This window comes from Molothrus ater, chromosome 4, assembly GCF_012460135.2.
Source record: "Molothrus ater isolate BHLD 08-10-18 breed brown headed cowbird chromosome 4, BPBGC_Mater_1.1, whole genome shotgun sequence".
Lineage (NCBI taxonomy): Eukaryota > Metazoa > Chordata > Aves > Passeriformes > Icteridae > Molothrus > Molothrus ater.
Window position 1 is genome coordinate 29,019,220 of NC_050481.2, and position 13,399 is coordinate 29,032,618.

The 13,399-nt window shown below is 35.5% G+C and overlaps 1 protein-coding gene across 1 annotated transcript in view; it reads left to right on the forward strand.

Moving 5' to 3' along the window:
• The window catches only part of FHIP1A (FHF complex subunit HOOK interacting protein 1A), a 78,926-nt gene that overhangs the window by 48,386 nt on the left and 17,141 nt on the right, over positions 1-13,399 (forward strand). The window contains exons 6-7 of the mRNA XM_036381476.2: positions 3,035-3,193; positions 5,312-5,398. Coding sequence (XP_036237369.1) covers positions 3,035-3,193; positions 5,312-5,398 — 246 coding nt within the window. The remainder of the gene's footprint in view (positions 1-3,034; positions 3,194-5,311; positions 5,399-13,399) is intronic.

A 13,399-nucleotide genomic window follows, 5' to 3' on the forward strand; every position in this document is an offset into this window, starting at 1 on the left:
ACTGTGTTGATGTTATCTTTGTTTCTGGGGATGGGTTGGCATGTAGGGTTTTCTTTACCATACCATGCCTTATTGCATAATATAGGTATCCCCATGGGGCGGGATGTGGCCATAAATCTCTGCTGCCTCATGTACCCAGATCAGTGTTAGATCTGTGCCAATGTGAACCTTCCTGGTTTTTGGCATAAATTTGGTTAACAGATTTTTAAAAACTGGGCTGTCCATAGATCCACAGTATTCAAAACTGTTGCTGAAAAAACTATAAGATAGGAAGGAAGGAGACAGTTTGCAGTGGGTTACATCATTAACAAATGTTTTTAACATGGAATGTGTGGGAAAACTATTTGACAAAGTTTTCTGATTTTACACCAAATAGCTTTTATCATGTTTTGATGTGAAAGTTTTCTGGATATGATTGAAGATACTATCTGTTCAGCATTATAATAATAAAAAAATGTGTCTCAAGAATTTTGAGCAGGGTCATATCGCAAAGTCCCTGACAAAACTTTGGAAATACCTTGCAGCTTAGGAAAGCTACTGTTACAGCAGAGGAGGGATGGCTCTGCAGTGTCCTTGAAAAGTTGTGGCTGCAAAGAGAAAGACTATGGATGTGGGAGGAGAGAGAATTATTAAAAGGAAATAATTGCCCAGATAGCAATTGTTTATGCATTAACAACACATTATACTCACATAATAGGCCTGGGATTACAAATCATGTAGTCAGTGTCTTCTGTGAGTCAAGAGAAAGTAAATAAATCAAAGAAACTGGTTTGTAGAGGGACTCATGACTCAATGTTGAGAAAGAAAATGCTGAGGATGCTTGTAAAAGTAGATGAGCATGTAGGCTGACATGACAAATGCTAGAAGAAGTTTAAAAGGACACTGCTTGCATAAAACAAAAAATAAAACCAATCTTGCTTTTTCAGGATGTGAATGCATTCATTTCCTTCCCTTTCAGATTATTTTTTTCATTAATGTTTCATTACTGATTAGAACTCTGTTCTCTTGGTAATTTCAGATGGTAACCTTATTTATACCATACACTTCATGAACATTTTAAAATATTTTTTATCTGAAGAGATGAAGTTGCTTCCTGTGGCTACTCTATCTCAGTGCTTAAGAAACATAATTCCACAGAGCCACTTGTGTTGTACTTCATAGCAAAAATAAGAGCTTCGTAAACTTAACAGATTTTAGCGGCTGCATCTGTAACTTCTTACTTAGTAAGTCTGACAGACTAAAGAATGCAAGACTTTGATTGTGAGTTTACTGCTCCTTTTAGTGGAGAGTAGTATGTTTTGTTCAAGGTCAGCTTCTTGTGCTTAAGGCCTAATACCCACATGAAGGAGAACCATGGATGGGACACAGCTCTGAGAATCAGATTGCATACTGAGAGGGTGTTTGCGTTTATGAATAGCAATTAAACTTTAAGCAGAGAATGGAAAATCAAGTGTGCATTAATTAAAAGTTCACAAGACAAACAAATGTCAAAGTCTCTCATTGTCGGAAGCCTGGGTTTGTGAGAGTAAGTGTTTATGTGGGTTATGTATAGGTAGTTCTGTATGAGCTTTTTTCTGAGCTCTTCTACTATGAGAAAGAAATAACCTCAAAGACATTCTGGTTGTAGAAGAATGAGATTGTACAAATAAAGCTTTGTTCAATAGCTTTAGCTTCTCAATTTTTTAACATATGTCCAGCTTTGTCCTTCATCTAGCTGTGTATATAAGACTGTGACTACTAAAGTAGTCAATTTCCACAGTATTCTCCCCTCCCCTTTAATATTTGGCTTACTTACCTATGCCAGAATAAATCCATCTTCAAGGTTATGTGCATTAAGAATAAAAAGTATTCAGAAAGACAGACTTTGTCTGACTGTATGGATTAACAGTTACAGTTGCTTGTGCTTGTGTATGACCAAAACCTGATCACTGTCTGTGAACCCTTGGTCTTTGTTCTGGACATTGCCAACTGTTTGCTTTCCAGTGTTTTAGTAGATAAGATCTGTGTTTCATCTGAGCTTTGACAGTCTAGCCCTGTAGATGCCAAGTAGCCATTTGTAAGAGGAAATAGAGTCTGTTGAATGAAAATTAAAATGATTTCCATTGGGCTGAATTATAATGTTCCCATTAAAATAAGAATCATTTTAAAAATTATCATGAAGTTTTGTGAAGTGATCTCTGAAGGATAAGAGTCCTAAGTAATATTTAGAAAGTTTCTGGCTTCAAATAACTTTAATAATTAAAGAGTGCATTTGAAAATACTGCACTCTAGATACATTCAGCAAAATTTAAAAACCTTTTTGGAAATTGCTTTCCAAATTGTAACTAAAAATGCTCTCTTGTTCTTTGGTGATAAATTCTACATAAATCACCTGTAAGGCTTAATATTACTGATAACATTGATTAAATAATAACCAATTTCAGACTCTTTTATTTTTCAGCATCCCTTCTTCAAATAAATAAGTAAGGAAAAAGGGAAATTATGAACAGTTAAATTTACTTCTTTAAAAATAGATTCAGCTGACTCTTAAGCGCCTGACAGTCAAAGTCACTATGTATCTGTGGTCTGAACTTCATTTTTGTTGATGGGGCACTTTCCCCCTCCATTTCTGATGTTTCATGTTTCTGAGTGACATGACTTCATACATGTTTGAGCAGTGACATTTGAATCACCAACAAAAGACAAGCTGTAGATAATGGCACTGATGGCTGTTTCTAAAAGGTACTAAAGGAAAGCACAAAATAAGTCTAGAAAAATTTAAAAAGAAATTATAACTTTGGATTAATAAAAAAAAACAAGATAACCTGATTTTATCCATCACTTTCTCCTAAATACCAGATCTTGAAAGAAGCATATTATATGGAAGGCTCTTTAAAATATTTATGTCTTCTGCCACGGGACTTTTTTGAAAGGAAATTAAATTAATCTTAACACTTTCTTATATTACTAAAAGTAATAGGAGAAACCATTTGTGGTACTGCCATTCAAGCAGATGAAAAGTTAACTTATTTCCTCTTCTGTTTCTGAAATACAGGTGCTAGCAACAGGACTAAGTGGCCTCTATTCATCTTTGCCTACAAAGCTGGAAGAAAAAGGAGAAGAATGGCACTGTCTGATGAAAGATGACTGGCTTTTGTCACCAGCCCTTGTACAATTCATGAATTCCCTTGAATTTTGCAATGCTGTGATACAGGTAACTGAATAGAGTTAGCCTATTCTTTAGAAGTAGTAGTAAGATACAGCTCCTGCAGAAGCTTGTAAGTCATAGAGTTTATTTATTTTTGTTAATGGCACAAACTATTAAAGTTAGACTAAAATAGGCTGTGTATATAATGAATGCCTTGTGCTGTCTGTCTTGGTTATAAGGATGAACTAATATATTTGTGGTTTTCAGGTGCCAGATGTTTCAAATGAAAGCTTGATATTGGGAGCATTTTCTTTTAAAAGAAAAAACAAATGTTTATTGCATTTTAATACCACTGTTGATCCTAGAAGTAAATGCAATGCCTTTACATGTGGGAAAAAATAGGGTTTGTATCTGTATTTGTTTAAGCTCTCATAACAGTGTACAGAAGATAATAGTGAAAATAGTCTGTTTTGCCTGTTGGTGAGTACAACATAAAGAAAGCCTTCCAAGCAGAATTATTTAGGTCTCCTCCTAGAAGTATAAATTAATTTTAGATTGGCCTATTTTGAATCTATTTTGTTCTTCTTTTCAGTGTTTTGCTCCCTTACTATTTTTTTCTGATTTAAATGTAAAATAAAATTCGTGTCTTTATATATTGTTTTTTAAGGCTTGAATGCTTGGTAGAACCCAAATCCAGTATTTCATTAAAACAGGATCTAAATTCTACAGAAACTGTGGATTTGTGTTATTTGAAGGAATGTGCTGGATAGGATTGAAAATTTAGTCACATTTACTGTTAAATAAAAGATATGTTTCGGTGCAATGCGTGCAAAGTACAGTAAAGGAACTGATTGACTATTAAAGCCTTGAACAAGCAAAAATAATAGTAGCTGTCATTGTTCAAATGCACTATACAAGATTTTTAGCATGCATGTTTAAACATGAAGAGGAGACAATATTAATTTTGGTGTCTAACCAGAGTTATTCTACATATCTACGTTTGCAGGAGACCATAATTGATACCTTTGTCATAAAAAATTACATAAAGGGCTCTGCAGAAAAGTTAAAGAATGAATTTTTTAAAAAAACACTGTTCAAATAGATTCAAAATGGTTAAGAATATCAGCTGGCATGCAGAATGAGCAGTTTCTGACTGCTGCTTGATTGTGTCTGTATAGTCTTCAGCTGACTTGAAAGCTCAGTTACAGTAGGAATTTTTGCTTTGCACATGGAATGGTCTGTGTTCACCCAAAAACTTTGGCCAGAGATTAAAAAGGAATAGGGTAGCCAAGACCTCTTGCCATTTACTGCTTTGTCCCTGGACCACAGCATAGGAAGGGCCACTCTTTTTCTTCCTCTTACCAAATTTAGAGTTACAAGTTAAAGGAAGTCTGGTAAGAATTGCAGGTTGGAGAATCTATTTGAGGCCATGTGTAGGCTGTGACACTCCAGTCTCTGTGAACTTCAAACATAATATATTGGTTTTGAAAGCTTTTGAATGGAATTTCATTTTGCTTTTATATACATAAATTGATGTGTTTTCATTGCAAAGACGAAAGGAATGTTTAATTATAAATTTTTGGCCTCTAATAATACTTTGGGGGAGTTTGTTTCTTTGTTTTAAAATTCTTAACCATCCCATTGAATGAACTATTCAGGTTTTGTTGTAATTTCTGTTTGTTTTACAGTGGCTGGGAGAAGGGCATGTGAACAGTATATTCTTACCCCATAGCTGGAGAGTGCTTTGATTTACCTACTCTTGAACTATACGAAAGCAGCTGTTCTGCTTTTCTTTATTGTAGAAGGACAAATTAACAATGGCAAATCCACCTTCAAGTGACCCCAGCAAGGTTGCAGGAGCTGAATTTAGAATTTCAGATCTTGCTTTGATGCATGACTGTATACACTTCTCTGTCCATCCATTCATCTTTGTCAGCATGCAGGAAGATTGAAAAGCCATGTCTCTGAGTTTGGCAGACTTACTGTAATTAAAGGTGGTGTGTGTATTTCTTTGTAGAACAAACAGTTGTTAAGAACTAGAATCATATCAAATGCTGGTGAGAAGGACAAACGAATGTCTAATTAAATGGGAACGGGTTTTGGTAGTGAATAATAGCATTCTGTGCCCTGTCTTTTAAATCTCACTGGAGCTGTTCTGTGTCTTTCTCTCCCGCACCCTCTTAGGTGGCACATCCCTTGATACGCAGCCAGCTTGTGAATTACATTTACAATGGATTTTTGGTGCCAGTAATGGCTCCTGCACTCCATAAGGTCAGTGATGTCTGCAAGCATGGCACAAAAGAATAATGGGAAAAAGTATTATGGAAGATCTCTGGATAAAGATACTATCAGATGTAATAATAAATAATAATAATAATAATATCAGATAGTAATAATAATAATAATAATAATAATAATAATAATAATAATAATAATAATATCAACTGTATTGTCACTAGTGATTTCCATGCAATTCATTATGTTTCTAGACTAACTTTCCATCTTTTCATTCCATATACTTTCTTAAGCAACATATTAGTATTTCTGGAAATGTTTAAAATTCTTAAGTGTAATGAAGAACCAAAATGTTTGTGTTGTTCTAGACTCACATATGATCAAACAAGCAGTGACATATTAGACATTTCATCACGGCAGACATGTTTCCATGAGCATTCTTTTTCCTAAATGAATATTTTTCTAAGGGAAGATGCTCACAAGGAAAATGTTTAGTCAAGAAATATTATGCTAGTCTTAGCAAGGTTGCTGTAGTTTTGTAGTTCCTTATCATATGGGGTAGAGTTATTTCCCTAAGTAGAGTTTGGTATCAGTTTTCTAATGCATTAGAGTGCAATTTATGTTACTTTGAAGAAAAAGAATTCATTTTTTCTTTGAATTTTAGGGTTTATCCTTTGCAAAATATGTCACCAATATTAGTGAATTATGTATTTACTTTTTTTTGGTTAGGCTGCAAAAAGCCACTTTTGTAGCAAAAAGCTACATTTCCAGCTTTTGCACACTGTGTCAATTATGTCAGTTCCCATCCCTGAAAATGTTAAAGGTCAGGTTGGATGGGACATTGAGCAACCTGGTGTAGTGGAAAGTGTCCCTTGGAAGGGGAGTTGGAACTCGATGATCTTTAAGGTCCCTTCCAACCCAGGTCACCATATGGTTCTGTGATTTTATGAATCAAGTCTTCATTGCTCTGTAAAAGAACACTCCTTTTGAGGAGAAAATGTAGAAACAGCTGGGAGTAAAAATCCACAAAAAATTTTCAGAAGCAAACAAAAAAATTAGTTTTCTAAGGTCTCCTTACTCTCACAAAGCCTACTAAGCACAAAGTATTGCAGCTGTTCCATTTTCTGGAGACAGTGAAACACTGTACGCTGCTTTCTTGTTCACAACTTGTTTCAGTAGCACACACAGTTCTTCATGGTAAATAGTCACCAAGAAAGTCATAAGCAATGCAGAGTCTTTCCCAACGATTTGGCAGACCTCAAACACTTGGGAATTGGGTGAGGGTTGACGTAAAATTTGGCTGTGATCCAGATCAAAGCTTTAGTCTGTCCTGAGGTAGTTCACCTCCTTACCTGGCAGTAATTTTTTCTATTCCTGTATCTGGACTTAATCCCTTACCAAGACTGGGAATTAGAAGTGAAAAGCCTAACCAGTTTCAGGTCAAGGTTATGGATAATGAGGGACATATCAGAATGGATTCTAGTCTTAGTGAGTACTACTTTATCTCTGAAGTATTCAAGATTAATCTTAGATTGTTTTGAATACAACCATACCTCTGAAAGCCATTCTTACCAGTCAGTAAATCTCCTGACCTCTTATTGGGTTGATTACTTCCCTGTTGATGTTAAATAATTTAGAGATGGCTGTTGTGATTCCTTTTTTCCTTTGATGAAAATTTTGTTTATATACTCTGAAAGTGGGTGAAATCATATTTCTCTTGAAAATGGGGATGTTGGCTGCTAACATAGGTGACTTTCATAGCCTAGATCTTTCTTGAATCCTGATATTCTGGTTGGTGCCTTGGTCTTCCAATAATAAACCTTTCCTTGATTAGCATTAAAATTGACTTCTTCCTAGTTAAAAATTACCTTCTTCTGTATAAACTTCAAATGATTTTAATGGAGAAGATGGATTGCACCATCTAGTGGATCTGATACAAGGCTCTCATGTCGGTGAGACCAAAACTCTGTAGCAAAGGGAATTAAGTAAGTTGAGGCACAATTTGACCTTTTCAGTCTTTCTGTCCTGTGCTCCACGTTAATAACAGGAAATAAATATTTTGCCTTCTTGCTTTTGAGGCATATGTCTATGCACTATGATAATTATGCTGCAACAGCTCCTTCATACATTAAAATTATTTCTAGTTGCCATTGAAAACATTAATACTGAGGGGAAGAGTGGACTTTGAAAACTGTATCTCCCTTTTGAGGACTTAATGTTGTAATTAACCTTGAGGTTAATAAAAAATTGGAAAGGACTAAAATGAGAGTCCAGATGTTTCATGACAGTTTTTAAAACAGAAGTTCTTTCATTTAGCACAATACTAAATGTATCTTGATTTTTTTTCTTTTGAACCGATTGAAGTTCATTTGGTGTCATTAAGTCTACTTGTGGCTGAAGGTTTTAGTTTTAATTCAGTCATTCAGTTTGGGTTGTTCTGATTCATTCTGGCTTGAGTTCAAATACAGTGTGTAATGGAGCATGGTATAAATACCTGATGAGGAAGACAGATCAATGCAAGGTTAAAGGGTGGTAGGAAGAGATGATGATAATTACTGGCACATCTTCCTAAGGTGTTTCTATAAATCTTATTTCTAGAATTTAACTGGTGTGGAACAGCTACTTCTGATAATTCTTGGTGATAGGATGGAAGGAAGTCAGTCAGGCTGTCAGCCTGTCTAGACCTCATGTAGCACACTGGTCTTAACTGCCTCTGCTTTAGAATGGCTTGGGCAGGCAGACTACTACAAACCTGGTCTTTCTGTACTATATTCTAATTTTTCTACAAGAAGTATGTTCTGAGGGAAAAAATTGCTCTGCAGCAAGACACAGACTAGCATTGTTTATGCAAAGACAGTTCCAGTCAAGAATGGGATTGGACTAGGTATCTCCAGAGGTTCCTTCCAACTCTAGTTATTCTGTGATTAAGTACTGTGATGTCTTTAATGTATTTTGTCATCAGGTCCCCATCCCCATTTAGCAGTGAGCATGCATTGTCATGATCTTTCTTTTGCTGTTGAAGCTCTTCAGCTTCAACTGGCCTTTGGCTTTCCTCATCCTTTCTCTGCATATTCAGGCACTTTTTCCATGTTCCTTTTGGGTCACCTTTCTATGCTTCTGTCTCTTCATGTTTCAGACTTTTTAGGAGCTCTTAATTCATCCAGGCCTCTTACCTCCTTTGCTCAATTTCCTTCTCTTCTCCCAACTTAAAACATCTGACTATCAAACAAGACTTTTGGTAAAAGTATCATTAAAATTTCAGTAAGTAAAATTTTATTAAAAATTGTTTAGACTTTCACTATGTGTTCAAAACTTTAAGATATGCTAATGTGTGATCTTGAAATGTTTGTGACATTTATGGAACCATGTAGTAAGCTATGCCTTTTAAAAATTTTTGCATATTGTCTCCCTATAAATATTTACTATGTACACAGTTCACTGTGTGAATGAAACAGTATGAGACTGTTGAGGATGGAGATGTTTCTATGAAAAAGTCTGGGGGCGGGAAGACCAATATATTTTACTTGGTGTGATTTTTCTGGTTTTATCTTGGGAAGCTAGTATGGAGTTGAAAAAAAGAGTACTGTAGTTCAGGTTTTTTCCAGTTAAGGAAGTTTCAAATTGATCAGGCAAGCTAGCTAGCTTGAAATAACCTGTTTTTCACAGTGAGCTCTGTACAGGTTATTTTTGTAGCAGATTAACTGCGATGTGCTTAAATAACCCAAACATTCTCAAGCTTATGACTCCCTAACTTCATTTCTCAAAGATAAATATAGCATGTTCCTGTAGCCTAATTTATACCTTGTCTGTCCTAGTCTTGTCACTTTGTGTGGGTTATCCCACCTACATGTGTAATGAGCGATTGACAAGCATGTTCCTATCTCCAAAGCTGCACATTGCTGAATGGCTAGTCAGAGCCCAGATTTGTATTATGTAGCTGGGCATGTGCATTAGCTGCCTGTGCTGGAAAGCCCTGCCTTGTCCTTTGGTTATCTGGGTGTTATTGTACTTTTTACAGAAGTGTTACCTCCCTTATTTCTGACACAGGAGTTGCTTGAGACATCAAAAAAGTGGTTCAATGAAACTGTTAGCAAAGCAGGGCGGAATGCATGTCTTTCTTCAAGGTCAGAAATTCATTTGAAAACAGATGAATAAATGGTTTGTCTGTAAAGATACAGAGCTAAAGAAAATGTTAATTTGGTAGTTTTTTTCCATTGCTTAATTTTTTACCCAAACCGTCTTTTATTCTTTCTGGTGTAAGTGTCTGGGATTTAGAAAAAATTAGGACTATCTTACAGAAATTGTTCTTAAATTATGACTGGCAACTTGTGATGGCATGTCAGTTACAACTTGAAATTATGCAGCTCTGTATGTTCTTCCTTGTATTTTGATACGTAGGGAAAAAAATGCTCGGGAGAAGGTATGGTTCTGTTCAGAGAATGGTACAGAGCCATAGCATTGGATTCTGTGACATACTTCAGTGGCTATTTCCTGCTGCATTTTCAAAACTAACATTGAGCTCTATCAATAAAATACAAGGTCTTTTGGGGCCAGATTATATAAAGGTCTAAGTAATTGAATAAGACTAATTTTCCCCTCAGTTGAAACCTCATTGAAAATCCCAGAATGAATCCAGAATAACCCTGTTGAAGTCATTTTTACTGGTTCTGTTAGAGGATGTATTGCCTTATTTTGGTCTCTATGTAGTTGTTAGTAGACTGTGTTTATTTACCTTATTCTTTTAGGTAGTTACAGCACTTCTGTAGAAATGTAAGTGAAATAGTTTTCAGAAGATCTTGAATATGTATATATTTTGCAGTCAAGACCATGTTCTAGATAATTAGGAGCCACACTTTGGCATTTATAAATATTTTGTTTCCTTTGGTACAATTAAAATTGGTTGTATACATCCTTTCACTGTAAACACATGTGATTTCATTTTAGCTTGGTGTTCAAAGAATTTGGTTGACACAGGCAGCTATTCAGACTATCTTGGATGTTTATGTAATTTGTGGTACTTCAATTTATTGAAGAAAGCACTAAAATCTGACAAATTATATGATAAAAGCAAAATTTTAATGTCAGCATTTACTCCTCTACTACATAGCATTTAATTGCTAACTGTGATTTAATTATTTTTATACTTGGAAGGCTTGTTTTAATCTGAATATGCTTGGTTTAGTCTGAATAATGGAAAATTGTACCAGCTTTTTGACATAAAACGTTGCTGTTGGCCAAGTGAACAGAATTGCTCTACAGAGGTGCTGGCACAGTCCTGTCAAATAAGCTCTGTCAAATGGACCTCAAGTCTGCTGCACACTAACCCATCTAAAAAAGAGCCTCTGACATGGTGTGCTACTGTGATAATTCAATAATGCTTGATGATTACACAGCTCAGCTAGGGGGAAATGACCTGTAAATTATACTCTACAGATTAGAAGGAGCATCTTTATAAATATCCCACAAGACTGTCAGTTCCCATTTAGGAATAATACCATCCTTCACCTTACTGAAAAGCGTTTGGACAGCTGCTGTAAAAACATGTAAGCCAAGTGTCACTGGAAAACTTTGAATAGCCTTGTGTTTTGCAGAAGCCCATTAATAGCCACAAAACTTAATTTTACCAGCTATGGTGTGGATATATGTAAATATCCCTCTCACTGCTTGCTTCAGCCATGCAGTTCAATTGGATTTTAACCAGGTATGAACTGAAGCATTTTATAAAAGTAAGCCGAAAGAAGCTGAAACAGTTTGGGTTTTCTGGTTCTCCTAGAGGGCAAATAACCTCTGTCCCTGACCCTGCTTGTCCCTCTCTTTTGCCAGGACAGCTGTTTGTACTTGAAACTGATTGAGGTTAAAAATCACCTTTATTTCTGAATATTTTTAATCTGAATCAATTTCCTGATCCAATTCATTGTGCAGCATGAACCCTTCTGCCTGTATAAGTAGGGGGCAAGAAGTTGAAAATTAATAGAAGACGCTGGAAATGGTTGGATTTTTTTTATCAGTGAGGTGAACTTACACAGTTTGACACTGCTTGTGAATGGATCTAGAGGATAAGTTCAAATAAGAACAGTTGTGGTCTTTTCATGGGCAATATGAAGTCCTTGTAAGAAGGGATATGTGGTGGAAAGGAGGAATCATGTAGGCATATTCATGTAAGTGGGCATGAAGCTGTAAATTAGAAAATATATGTGTGATTCCCAAGGGAAAATGGCCAGTAATAAAGAATCCATGTGATTGGTCTAACACAGTGAGTGTAATATATTAAACTGAGCTTGTAGTGACAGTAATTTCTAGCTCTTTGCTATTACTTGGCAGAGTGACTTGTAAAAGCTGGATCCCTTTACAGTGTTTCTGCCTCACCATCTAATCAGTCATCAGAGGAGGCGAGGAAAGATTTGCTGAAAATTATGACATAATTATAGAAAGGTATTACATGGCTAATAGTGGCCTTGTCTTTTCAATAATCTCCAGTCAAGTATCTCTCTGGCCATGAAGACTCTCAGCTAGTCCTTTTTGTTGCAGTTTACATCTCAAAAAGAGATCTGTAACAGCTGATTTTGTATAGAAAAACATATGGATGAGGCTTTTAAAATGGTATTTTTAGACAGACACTTTATATTTATATTGAAAAAAAATCCAGCAACTTTTAGTTGTTGTGTTTGTGGGTAATCAAAATTAAAATGGTAGAGTAGTGGTCTGATTAATGCAATGGAAATTAATTTATTTTGTTGTTGTTGTTGTTTTTTTTTTTTTTTAATCCTGTAGTTTTATTTTAAGAGCAGAGATATCCCTGGTCTCTGCCATTAGCAGAAAGGATCTAATTGCTACTGGTGGGTAGCAATTAGACCCTTTTCTTTTTTTGCTGTTGAGGAAGTGGTGGATTTTATTATTGCTGAAATACCTTTATGAAAAAGGTATTATCAGAACATAGCTTGAAATTTAATAAAAATTTAATAAAAATTTTATCAAAACCAAACTTGAAATTTAATTACTTAACAAAGGGTTTTTCTAGAAACCCATGTCTTGATTTTATTAGTCTCCCTTTGTTACAGTATTTTTCTTGACATTTGAATTACCAAAGGTGAAGAATTTTCAAATTAAATGTAAGATTTTTGTAAGTTTTGGGTTGCCATTTATCATCTTTTCAAAGATGTTCATTTCCGAGGGCTAATAACTAAAAGCTTACTTGGGAGAATGATACTGTAATCAATGTTTACAATAACAGTTTTTGTAGAACTGCCTCAGGATTTGATTGTAGTGGACATACTTGACATGAGTAGCACTTCTTTAGTTCTCTGGGAATGTTTCTTCTTTTGCTGTTTATCTGAGTACTGATTTGAATTTATTTGAGATGATTTCCCTCTTCCCTCAAATCTGTCTCACGAGACATTTGTTTAAGAAGAGACAGCCAGCAGGTAGACTGAATGAAGCTTAATAGCGTGGCTTTGGTATCGTAGAAAACAGAAATCTTCAATAATAACTGCACAAATTGAACCAGTTTCACTTTCAACACTCCATGTTTTATGTATGATGCAGTCTGTAGAGAAGGTGTGCAGAGTTAAAAGGATTTTTGCCAGGGCTGGGTTTAGCCTCATCTAACTGATTTCTCCAGCATCCTTCTCTAGTTAATTGCAAAAAGTCAGCTCTCCAGAGGCTCAATCAGAGCAGACTAATGTATTCTACAGAGTAAAAGGAAAATTAGCCTTGTGGAGATAAAATTGGCTTTCTTGAATACTTCTCTAGGTGCTTTGAATCTTCAGATGTTACACTCACCATCAGATATGCTAAAAGGGAGAAGCAAACACAGAGTGCAAGATGGCAAAATAAGATACAGTAATTGTAAAAGCACAGACATCTGCTTGCCAGGTTAATCAATGTTTTTCCTAAGCTGCATACCTGGCTTGCATTTGAGTACCCAGCAGCAGTATTTTTGTTTGATTTGCAAGGAAGCAGAAGGTTGGTCTTCTAGCTGGTTTGGAGGGACAAGTTGCACACAAAGGCACACTTAGAGAACACTAGAGCTTCTAGAAC